Raw genomic sequence first — 12,968 nt, 5'->3', positions numbered from 1 at the left:
TGCTTAAGACAAATAATGTTAATAAGCTGCATGATAAATGTTAGTGGAAATGAATGAACGAAGACAATGATAGATCATGCAAAGTCCTTTAGCCTGAAATGAGTCCATTACACCTATAATGTTCTTGCAATGGAATGAACATAGGAAATGTTGGATTAACACAGTAGTAAAATAAACACATGGGGAAAATATCAGTTTACAACAGCATAGAGATATCGCTCTATCGCTTCATCAGTTAACAGAACTGCACCATTCTCAGTAAAGACAAAACAAAAGCACATACAAGTGTGTTTGAGAGAACAGGTCTTTACTCCATGCAGTGAATATACAAGAGTTCTGTGTACACTGCACATTCCTCATTAGTGTCTTACGTTGCAGTACCTCTTTTCATTTAAATTACATTTTAATTTTGGGCGCCTGCATATGAACATCTTTCATTCTTCTCACACCTGCATCATTTATTACCATAAACAGGATTTATGTTGTTTGCTTTAGCTTGAGGAATGTTGACTGCCAATATCTACCATGATCTATAACAATGTAAAACTATTATCTGGGCAATGAAAACAGCTTTGTTTTACAGTAGACAGATTGAGACTTTAGTTGGATGAGTATGCTGTTACTTACTTTGGAAGATTATACATTTGCATTTGAAGAGATAACATTTATTTTCAAATATGGAAGTAGACCACAGATGATTACTAGTCATTCAATTTTTTTTAACTGTAATGTTGAAGATCAGAAATAAAATTAGAAAATATTGGAAATACCTAGCATTTCAGGTAGCATAAGTGTCAAGAGAAACAGAATTAATATTTCAGGTCAAAGACCCTTCAAAGGATCTTCAACCTAAAGTCCTTCCACAGATGTTGCCTGATTTGCTGAGTATTTCCAGCATTCACTGAACACATCCTGACAAAACATTATGAGATTGTGGGTTAAACTCAACTCAATTCCATTTGGCTATGGGCAATGTAAGAAGGTACTATAATTACTTTCAACATTCATACATTAGAGATGAATTTTTGAGAAAGGTGTTTCAGAGTGACACGCATGCTGGTATTAAACAACCATGATCAGAAAGGTCCTAAGTTGGATCTTTAATTTGAAATTTTAACAGCTCCGGTTAAGTTAAATCGTATTCCTGCTCATAAATGTTAAACAGAGACTTCATTGTTTCCTAACAGATTTACAGTCAATGGTGGTGCACTCTGTTAAATAAGATGGCAACGATTAATAATTCAAGTCACAACCAGTGATGGAGATAACAGAATATTTGCAAAAATGGATCTGGCATCCAACACAAAGCAACAAATTAAAAAGAAGAAAAACTTAATTAAAAATGGTATAGAAGCTAAAATTTACTGCATTGAAGATGTTTGGACTGATGTAATATCCTGAAACAAAAGTTTTTAAAAACAGAAGTATAAGCAACTTTTAAGCAAGCAGACTATAAATTTTGATGATGAATACAAAACCTAATTATGGAGTAAACCTAAAAGTGTATTAGAGATGAAAATTAATTATTCACTATACATGACAGAGGGAAGAATCTGCAACTGGTTTCCACTTGAATGTCTTATTTTAAAAGAGATTAATGTATATCTAATTTAAACCAGGTTTTATACCCGCGTAAATATATTAGAAGTGCTGAGACGGATGCAATGGCTCCTGAGCAGCTGGACCTTTAGCAATATGATGTCAAAAGGCAACTGCTTAAAGATCATAACTTTAAATGCAAGGTCAAATTTGATTTGATTTTCTCTTATATAACCTCTCCCTGGTGAAGTGAAAAAAAAACATGAAAATATTGCATCAGGAGTTAAATAAATTGGATTAAAGTTATTGAAGGAACAAGATTAATAACCTCACTCACTGTTCTTTGCCTTACCACAACTTTCTTTAAATAAGTTAGGTAAATAATATCAGGTTTCTCAGCTTCTTGATATGGGAACTTCTCTTACTGAAGTGCTTTTGAACTAAGCCTAGGTTTCAGCCTAAAAAAACAATATCTTTTATATCTAAATCTATACTCATCACTCAAGGAGTGTATCTGCTTTCCTACTAGAGCATTTTGCAGGAAAATTGTTTTGAAAAGACTTAGCTATTGAGCTGGCACTAACTTGGGCATAAGAGTGCTCTGATTTACAAGGTAATTTTAACTTAACTCAGCACATGGTAAATGTATGGGGTTGCTTATGGTGACTGGTTTACATAAACAATATTATTCTCCATCTCTAACTTTGTTTTCTGTTGGACTCTAGTGCAAAATCAGTAATATGTCTAACTCTATTAGTTCCAAATGAATGTACTGGGTAAAAATTACTACAAAATTTAAAGTAATCTAAAGATTAATGAAATTGGTACTGCAACATTCAAATTAAGAGAATAGACCTGCAAAGAACAGCAGAAAGAAATGCAAGAGCAGCATCCATATTAAGTTCTTGAATGGATATGCAACTAAACAGTAAAAGATAATTAAAATTTGAATTAAAGATTTTTTCTAAAATTAATCCAATGTCTGAATATAAAGTATAACAAGCCATGTCAGCTATTTTCATTCACTTCATCAAAGGTCTAATTAATTATTTCATAATTATGGAAGTCAATGTTAAAATTAATAAGAGGGACTTTAAGACAGACCTGAGGAATTACGGTGAATGTTTGACCAGTGAAAATGGCAATTTTCATAAAAATGAAGGAAAATTGAAAAACCTGTTGCCATGAGCCAAAAATACTTGATGTGAAAGCCAATGATTTGGGGGAGACTGGGGAAGAAGTGATTTGTTCCCCTGATCTGCGTCTTCGACGCCCAGCACCCACACCACTAGTGTAATGCATCCAGGTACCACTACACTCTGGGCTAGACAGACTCAGGGGGCTCTCTTCCTGGAAGTGAGAAAAGGGTGCAAAAAAACAACAGCAAAGCATTCAATGTTAGACTTATTTAATCCAAAGGAATAAAAAAAATCTCAACTGTGCATCATAAATAACCATTCACTTTGTCAGAAGCAACTAACAATCCTGATGCAGATACAGCAAATTTCCCTTATTTAAATAAAACATTAAAAATGTACCCTATTGACATGCATACAGGCCATACATTTCTGTTAAAGAAATGGAGATTGCCATACAGATTTTATTTACAGTGGCAGTTTGAAAGCTTCTTCCCTTGCTGGCCATGCATCCATATCAATACAAGAGTGCAGAAGTCAATTAATTATTCCATAAGTTACCAAAATAAAATAATCAAGGCAAAATTTGCATGATCCATGAGGACCTAAAATGCTACTTGATCAAGAGAAATATCAACTCATAACAATTTGATAAGTGCTTTTTTTTGTGTCCAATTCTCTTTAACCTTACATTTAAAAAAAAACAAAAGAATAATTTCAAGCTGTTCACCTCCTCTGTAAATATACTCTGATCCAAACATTTTGTTTGGGTACTACGTACATCAGGGATGTCCAACCTCTGAAGCAGGGAGCAACAAATGAGTGAACAGCACTGATTGATTCAGCCCTAAACATAGCATGAAATTGAGGTCTCTACTTTCCATCTTTAACCTGGCATCGAACACTGCTCGAGATATCAAAGTAAACTCAGAGAGAAAGTAAGAGAGAGAAAAGAAAATGAGTTACCATGCTCTGAGAAGCAGAGGACCAACTTGAGAGCCATAGTAATGAGAAGCTGGGGCAAATTAATAACAGTGCATGTTCAAGCAGAGGCACAGGAATGGAAACCCTTGCAATAATCTCTACCTATTTCATACAACATCCCATCAATGCACAGAACAGTTTGGCTGAAGAAAGGAATTATAGTCTAAAATTGTGGAAAGGCACAGCAATCCGGGTTTAAAAGGGTCAAATCCAGCCTGTGAGCACAGGTTGGACAACCTTGATGTACATCTTGTATCTGGTATTTGCTCTTTTTGGTCTTTGTATGTTTATCATAATACAGTGAACATATAATACGATTCTCAGTTTATCACCAAATATAACAATTTATGATTCTAATAAAACAAACCTAAAGAATTAATCAAGAAAAAAAAAACACAGAATGGAAGATAAAAGCACAGGACAACACAAAGCCAGGTGTTACTGTGAACTGAGAGGTATGCAACTTCAATTTAAATACAGGTGAATGTATATCTAGTTGAACATTTAAGTTGTATGTACACCTAGGAGGTTTCAATTAGCTAAAAGCTAGGGCAACCCAAAAGAAGGCATGATGAAAGGATATCAGTTTTACTATAGCATAATTGAATAAACATGCAATGATTTCCTCTGCACAAATGCAATGTATATATTATTTCACATTGAATTATTGCAGAATTACTTCATCTTGCTGATTTAATTGAAATAATAGATCAATACATTTTATGTAAACTTTGTTATAAGCCTATTAAAACTACCTTATGACAAAGTCAGTCATTTACTTCATTCCAATCGGGCATAGTGCATACTCTTTAAGTATAACACTTCAGGCTGCAGTGTGTGCTCGTTTAGGTCAAAGCTAAGCAGGGAGTTAGAAAACTGCAGGTGTTTGTTCAGTAGCATAAATAGATAACAATAAAACAATAGAGAAAGAGCAGAATAAGCGAGAAGCCAAGGAAGCAAGCATATTAGATGCACACCCATCCCATAGACCAAGCCAAAACTCAGAAAAGCTTCACCAGATGTGGTTATGGACCATGATACGGGCAGTATTTGTTAATATGATCTCACAGAACCTTACATAGAGGCTCAAACTTCCATCTGTATAGTTTTCTTGCATCATTTAGATCATCACCATAGGTGAATCCACACTTTCCCAGGTCAGCCATATTGTAATGTACTGCCCTGTGTTCCAACTTTAGCAGTCCAAAATTACAGGTTTCCTAGACTTGGTACTTCAATGGCAGCAGCCACAATGTGTTTCAAGCTGCTGATCCATGCCTTTCCATCCACAGAAGTATATTTGCTTGTCTGTCCCATCATCTACTAGAGTCGGGCAGGTAATTATAATCAAATTATGTTGTTCTTAAGGTTTCTTGTTCCACACGGAGCAACTTTCCTCATTTATAGCTGGATTCTTAACAGAATATCATTTGAAAGTAGTGGAGTTGCGCAAACTTAAAAAATTGAAGAACAATGTGTAGTAGGAGAGCTCATCCAGGGTATAATCATTGTGCCTCCCTAAGGATCAATCTAAGGATCTTTTACTCAAATACCAGCAATGACAAAATTTGGTGATTTGTGGATTGATGATAGGAAAATGAAATGACCATGCAACTACAACAGTTCAACATGTTTATCATCCTTCAGGGTAGAGAACTTCAACCCAGACCAGATTTGCTCTCTATACAACTCCAAGCCTCTTCTGTGGCAAGAGACATGCAATATTAACTGCCTTGTAACACATGTTAATTTAAAAAGAATGATAAAGTATTTGTAATTAAGAAAATGCTTTAGTTAAGAAATTTAGTGTAAAGAAAAATATGGCTTCCTGGTATCCTGGAATTCTAGGAAATAAAACAAGATAATTAAGTTGTTGACTATACAGTTTACTTACATGTCTTTCTTTCCGACATCCTCTACCCCCACCCCCAAAACATCAGAACCCATTCTCCACACTACCATACACATAATCCATGCTCAATACCCCTATCTCCCAACTGATCTGAGATTCCACCACCCATCGTCCGCAGTGATCTTCCGATCTTCTCCCCAAAAGATGACAAACAACAGGCAACACCACCACCAAAGTCCAGTGGACAATCCTTGTTCAGATGCCCTCCTCCGATCCACAGCCCTCCCTTTCACTGCTGGACTTACCTGTATTCCTTTGCTCACTTGGCATTGGTAGAGCAGCAAAGGAGAAGTTTTACCTTGTGTAAGATCAGTTTAAAGGCTTGTACATCTTTGGCTCTTCCTGTACTATTAAATTTCCAAATAATGGGGTCATGAACATTCACTGACTCTCCACAATACATGTTTAACATGTTCTGTAGGCTTCCTTAGAATCTCTGAATTTTGCCTAAAGTATTTTGTTTAATTGCCAAACTTTATAGGGAGTTTGGTGATAACTAACAAACCAAAAATGGTAGCTTCAAATTCAAATTTTAAAAATATTAATACAGTGTTGTAGGGTAAAGAATGGCAAGGAATAATAACCAGTAATTAGGAATATGGATTGTGCTAATCTGGTAACAGGGAACTGCAGACAAAAGTAGAGACATGGAATGCAGCAGCGATGACACCCAGATTTCAGGAACTTCACTAATTACGGTATGTTATAGCATGCACCTATTGCAAAAGAAAATTGGATTTACTGTTAGACCTTTGGATAATCACTTTATTCTGTCATCAGGACTTACTCTGTTACTTAATTAAGTCTTCCTGTCACCACCACTTTGTTATCAAAATGTAGTGTGACTGGTAATCTTGTCAACTGAGAACATAAAAGCTCTACCGTATTCATGCTCAGGTTGATTAGCTTTGTCTGGTTTTCTGGTGTGCACTGTTTTTTAAAAATAAATCGCCTGCTCCTTCAACCGCCAACTCCATATGATCTTTTAATTTGCTGCTACATACAGAAAAAAATTCTCCACTCTTTTTGGCAGCCAGTCATTTTGATAGCAGTTTAATCGTAGAGATTTTCTCAAGTTTGTCAGAAGTGAAGGTGAAGGCAAGTAAAAATGCTGCAGCTACTGTGCACAAGCCTTGATATGATTGTTAAATTTACAGCAAGCACAAGGTATTAAATGTGACATCAGAAAAATGAGCTGCATGCCTTTGCCACTGATAAAAACATGTAAACAGAAGTCCTATAAGAATAGATGGATTATATCAAGAGGAGACAGACAAGCTAATTAAATGGGGATACACAATTTATCACAGATTTATGTGAAATGATAGGTGAATAGTACAACTTTAAGATGAGTGCAAACCACTTTGATTCCCTAGATCTATTCTCAGTGAAGAAAAAGGTAAGTAGCGTGGACTGGGATCTTTATGTGTATAATGATGGAATACGAGGGGTTTAGGGTGGGGTGGAAGTAATTTATGGAGAGGATTGCAGGTTCCACCGAGTTGAGGGAGATGTTGATCCATTTGTGGTATAGAAAGCTGAGGTGGATCAAAGGAGCCGAACATCACAGCAGAGGAAGGAGTTGGAAGCCAAAGATTGCAAAGCAGTGGAACATTAATTGGTAGGGTGGAAACAAGAAAAGAGACAAGATTGTTGAAAGTAGAGGAAGTACTCTATCTCTTCTTTGCATTTAGCAGTATTTAAATATCAATAATAGAAAGGTTCCCAGCTTCCTCAACTTATTGACTACTGGATTATTTGGTAGTGAAAAATTAACAAGAGAGATCAAATGGTTAAAAATTAACGTGCACAGCCTACTTAGAGATTCTTCCTGATCTGAAAGCACATTTTGATCAACATCCTGATTCACTTCTATTAAAAATGGAAATGAACATAGGAACTGAATGCTGAAGAATTATGAGGGTAAATTAGTGTTTGTTTATAACAGAGCTAGTGTGAATATAGACACTGGAATGCTGTTGTGAGTCAGCAGTGTGCACTTTTATTATGGGTCCAGGATTCAGCGGCAGCACAAAACTCGGCTAACTATTCAAAAGTAACATTATAACGTCATAATATTGCAGCAGGTCTTTTTGAGATATAATTGGTGTTGTCCAATGGATTTTAATGGAATTAAGTGGCCAAAAGAGACTCGAATAAGAAACATAATTTGCTTAATTTACGCATGGTAGTAATTCATACCAAAATAGATTGCAGTTACTAACCACAACTAATCCAGTACTGCTACGATTTCTACCACCAATTAGAATGATAGCAAGTTAATAAGGAAGCTATCACCTGCAGTAGCTTTTCCCAAGTTACAGTGTACCCTAACCTGGAAATATATCATTCACTGTTACTAGATATAAGCAACTGAAATACTCTAATTTGTGTTCTATTGGACTGAAATTGTTGAAGGCAGAAGTCGCCACAATTTTTTAATTGGGCATTTATGGATGGGCAATAAATACTGGCCTTGTCAGCAATCCCAACCCCAACCTGCAAATGAATAAATTGTAAGGATTATTTACATAAGAGAAAGATGTTGCCAGTTTATTGGTAAAAGAGGGAAGTGGATCAGTTCCATAGACTTGATAAATGAAAAGCAGTCAAGAATATGACAGAACTTAAGATAGACAAATCATCTGCTCTGGGTGATTCCTTGCAAAAGAAAGAAGAGGCACAATTGCAGAAATGCAGGTCAAAGTTAGCTGCTCAAGAAAAGGATGAGAGCAAGTGTTATAACCTTATTCAAAATTGGATTCAAAGGTGGATATTGCAGATACCAGGCCAGTCGGTTTAATTTCTGATGTGAGGATACCAATACAAGGATTTTTCAGGAGCAGTCATTTGTTAAAACCACAAAGAAAGGCAAATAATATATCATTATGTTCATCACCTTTATTTAGTGTTGCCAAGAGCAATAAAGTTGATGTTATACGCATGATCTTTCAGAAGATGTTTGATAAGTTACCACTTAAGATCACTTAAAATTCAGCCCATAAAAAGGATAATTAAGTCAGAGCCAGGAAAAGTCATGATAAACAGTTTACTTTCAAGCTAGAGGTGTAGCAAACAGTGAAGCTGTTAGAAAATAGTAAGTCTCATAGAACGAGTGGATGCAAGCTAAATGGAATTTAAGGCAGATCCTGTAAAATAATACATTAGGAAGATTGAGGAAAGGCAACATAATTTATTGGGTATAAATCTAAAGGACTTTGTTATCCATTTACAGCAAGAGACAAGGCAGCATGAGAGAGGAAAAAAAAAACTTTTTTTAATTTTAAGGCTAGACATGAACAAGAATTAATTGCCTGAGTGGATGATGGTAGCTAATTCAACTGCCACCTTCAGAAAACAACTAGATAACCTATCAGACAGAGAAACTGCAGATCCACAAGAACCAAGGAGTATTACTAACTAAACTGTTCTTGCAAAGAGCTGACATGGGTTGGATGGGCCGAAAACATAAATCCTTGCAGCAATAGTTCTATGAACCTACAATTCATTTCCAGTGGAAGTTTAATCTTTTACCATTACAAAATAGATTTTGTTACAAATGCATAAATGAGAGGACAATTTAACATTTTTCCAATTAAAACAGTCTTGAATAGAAAATTGATATAATAACTTGGAAGCAATGCACAAAAACCTGGACAAATTTAGTGAGGCAAGCAGCACCTATGGAGGAAAATGGACAGTTGGCATTTCGGGTGACTGACACTTCAGTTAGACTAGCAACTCAGACGGACAGAGGCTGTTGGAAGACATAATCTGGTGGAATAATAAATTGTTACAGAACATAGAATAGTACAACACAGTACAGGTCCTTCAGCCCACAATGTTGTGCTAACCCTTAAACCCTGCCTCCCATATAACCCACCACCTTAAATTCCTCCATATACCTGTCCAGTAGTCTCTTAAATTTCACTAGTGTATCCGCCTCCACCACTGACTCAGGCAGTGCATTCCACGCACTAACCACTCTGAGTAAAAAAACCTTCCTCTAATATCCCCCTTGAACTTTCCACCCCTTACTGTAAAGCCATGTCCTCTTGTATTGAGCAGTATTGTCCTGGGGAAGAGGTGCTGGCTGTCCACTCTGTCTATTCCTCTTAATATCTTGTATACCTCTATCATGTCTCCACTCATCCTCCTTCTCTCCAAAGAGTAAAGCCCTAGCTCCCTTAATCTCTGATCATAATGCATACTCTCTAAACCAGGCAGCATCCTGGTAAATCTCCTCTGTACCCTTTCCAATGCTTCCACATCCTTCCTATAGTGAGGCGAACAGAACTGGACACAGTACTCCAAGTGAGGCCTAACCAGAGTTTTATAGAGCTGCATCATTACCTCGCAACTCTTAAAACTCTATCCCTTGACTTATAAAAGCTAACACCCCATAAGCTTTCTTAACTACCCTATCTACCTGTGAAGAAACTTTCAGGGATCTGTGGACATGTACCCCCAGATCCCTCTGCTCCTCCACACTACCAAGTATCCTGCTATTTACTTTGTATCCTGCCTTGGAGTTTGTCCTTCCAAAGTGTACCACCTCACACTTCTTTGGGTTGAACTCCATCTCCCACTTCTGCATCCTATCAATGTCTCTCTGCAATCTTCGACAATCCTCTACACCATCCACAACACCACCAATCTTTGTGCCGCCTGCAAACTTGCCAACCCACCCTTCTAACCCCACATCCAGGTCGTTAATAAAAGTCACGAAAAGTAGAGGTCCCAGAACCGATCCTTGTGGGACACCACTGGTCACAACCCTCCAATCCGAATGTACTCCCTCCACCACGACCCTCTGCTTTCTGCAAGGAAGCCAATTCTGAATCCACCTGGCCAAATTTCCCTGGATTCCATGCCTTCTGACTTTCTGAATAAGCCTACCGTGTGGAACCTTGTCAAATGCCTTACTAAAATCCATGTAGATCACATCCACTGCACTACCCTCATCTATATGCCTGGTCACCTCCTCAAAGAACTCTATCAGGCTTGTTAGACACGATCTGCTCTTCACAAAGCCATGCTGACTGTCCCTGATCAAACCATGATTCTCTAAATGCCCTTAGATCCTATCTCTAAGAATCTTTTCCAATAGCTTTCCTACCACAGACATAAGGCTCACTGGTCTACAATTACCCGGACTATCCCTACTACCTTTTTTGAACAAGGGGACAACATTCGCCTCCCTCCAATCCTCCAGTACCATTCCCGTGGACTATCTTAGGACTTATCTTAGGACTGAGAGCCTAACTTGATTAGGTTGTAGAGACAAAATTGTATATGAACCTCAATTTGCAAATCTAAAATGCAATCAGTAGTATTAGTCTCCTTGCAGCTATTCTAATGAAGTATTTCATTTTCTCTTTAACTTTTTCTCATCTTTACAATTTGATCAGAAGAATAATACTAAAGGCTCTTATGTTACAATGAGTTATATGGATCATTTTTTAAGGATGGGTTAAAGCTCATCTTCATCTGTCTCCCACTTAAAATGGGTGGAAAAAGGGATTTGATCTCTTTAAAGACGTATTGGTTCCCAGGTGACATACTCTCTGATGAGACTGTAGAAAACACAGCGGTCCAATGTTAGAGAGTGTTCTACAGTGTGCCAGAATCCTGATGTTAAATGAAGACTTTGAATCATTGATAAAAATTAATGAGTTGGAGGAGTTCCAAAACACTGAAGAGTCATGAATGATTAATACTCTGTGCTGTTAGGTTGCATGATTATAACTGGTTAAATTGCAGAGTCAATTTGGGATTGCTTTTGTCGGGGCTCTAGACGACTAGCATTTCCCACCAAAAAGGAATGGACTCTATCAGGCAAACAGGAACTCAAGCTAATTCTGTGGATCTCCTAACAGTTTCGTCAAGAACTCTCTATTATTGTAATAGATTCCCACATACAATATTACCTGCTGCCCCAAAAGGAATTAGGAAATTTTCTTTGAACATTTCAGATATTAAGGTGTCATGTTAATTTATCTAGCATAATAAAACACTTATAAAAAAACTATACACAAATTGCTGGAGGAACTCAGCAGGCCAGACAACATCTATGGAAAAGAGTAAACAGTCGTCATTTCAGGCCAGACCACTTATCAGGACTGGAAAAAGAGATGAGAAGTCAGTACGGTGTATTGGCCTTCATCAACCAATGGATTGAGTTCAAGAGCTGAGAGGTAATGTTACAGATAAATGGGACCCTGGTCAGACCCCACTTGGGAGTACCATGCTCAGTTCTGGTCACCTCACTACAAGAAGGAATTGGAAACTATAGAAAGGGCACAGAGGAGATTTACAAAGATGTTTCCTGGACTGGGGAGCATGCCTTATGAAAATAGGTTGAGTGAACTTGGCCTTTTCTCCTTGAAGTGACGGAGGATGAAGGTGACCTGACAGAGATGTACAAGGTGATGAGAGGCACTGATCATGTGGATAGTCAGAGGCTTTTTCCCAGGGCTGAAATGGCTAACACAAGAGGACACAGCTTTAAGGTGCTTGGAAGTAGGTACAGAGGAGATATCAGGGGTAAGTTTTTTTTTTATTAACACAGAGAGTGGTGAGTGCATGGAATGGGCTGCCGACGATGGTGGTGGAGGCGGAGACAATAGGGTCTTTTAAGAGACTCTTGGATAGGTACATGGAGCTTAGGAAAATACAGGGCTACGGATAACCCTAGGTAATTTCTAAACTAAGTACATGCTTGGTACAGCATTGTCACCTGAAGGGCCTGTATTTTGCTGTAGGTTTTCTGTTTCTAAGAGTAAAAAGGTGAGGGGAGGGGAGCAAGGTAGTAGGTGATAGGTGAACCAGGAGAGGGGGATGGGTGAAGTAAAGTGCTGGAAAATTGACTGGTGAAAGAGATAAAGGGCTGGAGAAGGAGGAATCTGATAAGAGAGGACAGAAGCCCTTGAAAGAAAAGGGGGGGGGGGGTGCACCATGGAGGTGATGGGCAGGTAAGGACAAAAGGTGAGAGAAGGAAATGGCTGTGGGGAATAATGTAGGAGGTGAGGGGGGGCAATTACTGGAAGTTTGTTCATGCCATCAGCCTGGACGCTACCCAGATGGAATACAAGGTGTTGCTCCTCTGATCTGAGTGTGGTGTCATCGTGGCAGAGAGGAGGCCACGGACTGACATGTTGAAATTTATCTGAGAAGTAGAGTTGAAATGGGTGGCCATCAAGAGATCCCACTGTCTCTGGCAGGTGAAGTATAGGTGCTTGGCGAAGCGGTCCCCCAATCTGCATTGGATCTCACCTTATTTCCTTACCTGCCTATCACCTCCCACTGGTCCTCCTACCCATTTCCTTTCTTCCATCTGTCCTCTCCTATCAGATTCCTCCTTCTGCAGTCCTTTATCTCTTTCACTAATTGACTTC

General features: G+C 38.0%; 1 protein-coding gene across 11 annotated transcripts in view; it reads right to left on the bottom strand.

The window, feature by feature from the left end:
- Positions 1–12,968, bottom strand: part of ppip5k2 (diphosphoinositol pentakisphosphate kinase 2) — a 110,813-nt gene that overhangs the window by 22,237 nt on the left and 75,608 nt on the right. For 6 of the 11 annotated variants that reach the window (XM_073067944.1, XM_073067951.1, XM_073067966.1 and 3 more), the window contains exon 25: positions 2,716–2,889. The exons of the other annotated variants lie outside the window; for them this stretch is intronic. In XM_073067944.1, coding sequence (XP_072924045.1) covers positions 2,716–2,889 — 174 coding nt within the window. The remainder of the gene's footprint in view (positions 1–2,715; positions 2,890–12,968) is intronic. 11 annotated transcript variants of the gene reach the window in all.

This window comes from Hemitrygon akajei, chromosome 2, assembly GCF_048418815.1.
Source record: "Hemitrygon akajei chromosome 2, sHemAka1.3, whole genome shotgun sequence".
Classification (NCBI taxonomy): Eukaryota; Metazoa; Chordata; class Chondrichthyes; order Myliobatiformes; family Dasyatidae; genus Hemitrygon; species Hemitrygon akajei.
Note: the sequence above shows the minus strand (reverse complement) of the source record. Positions and strands in the feature narration are given on the sequence as shown.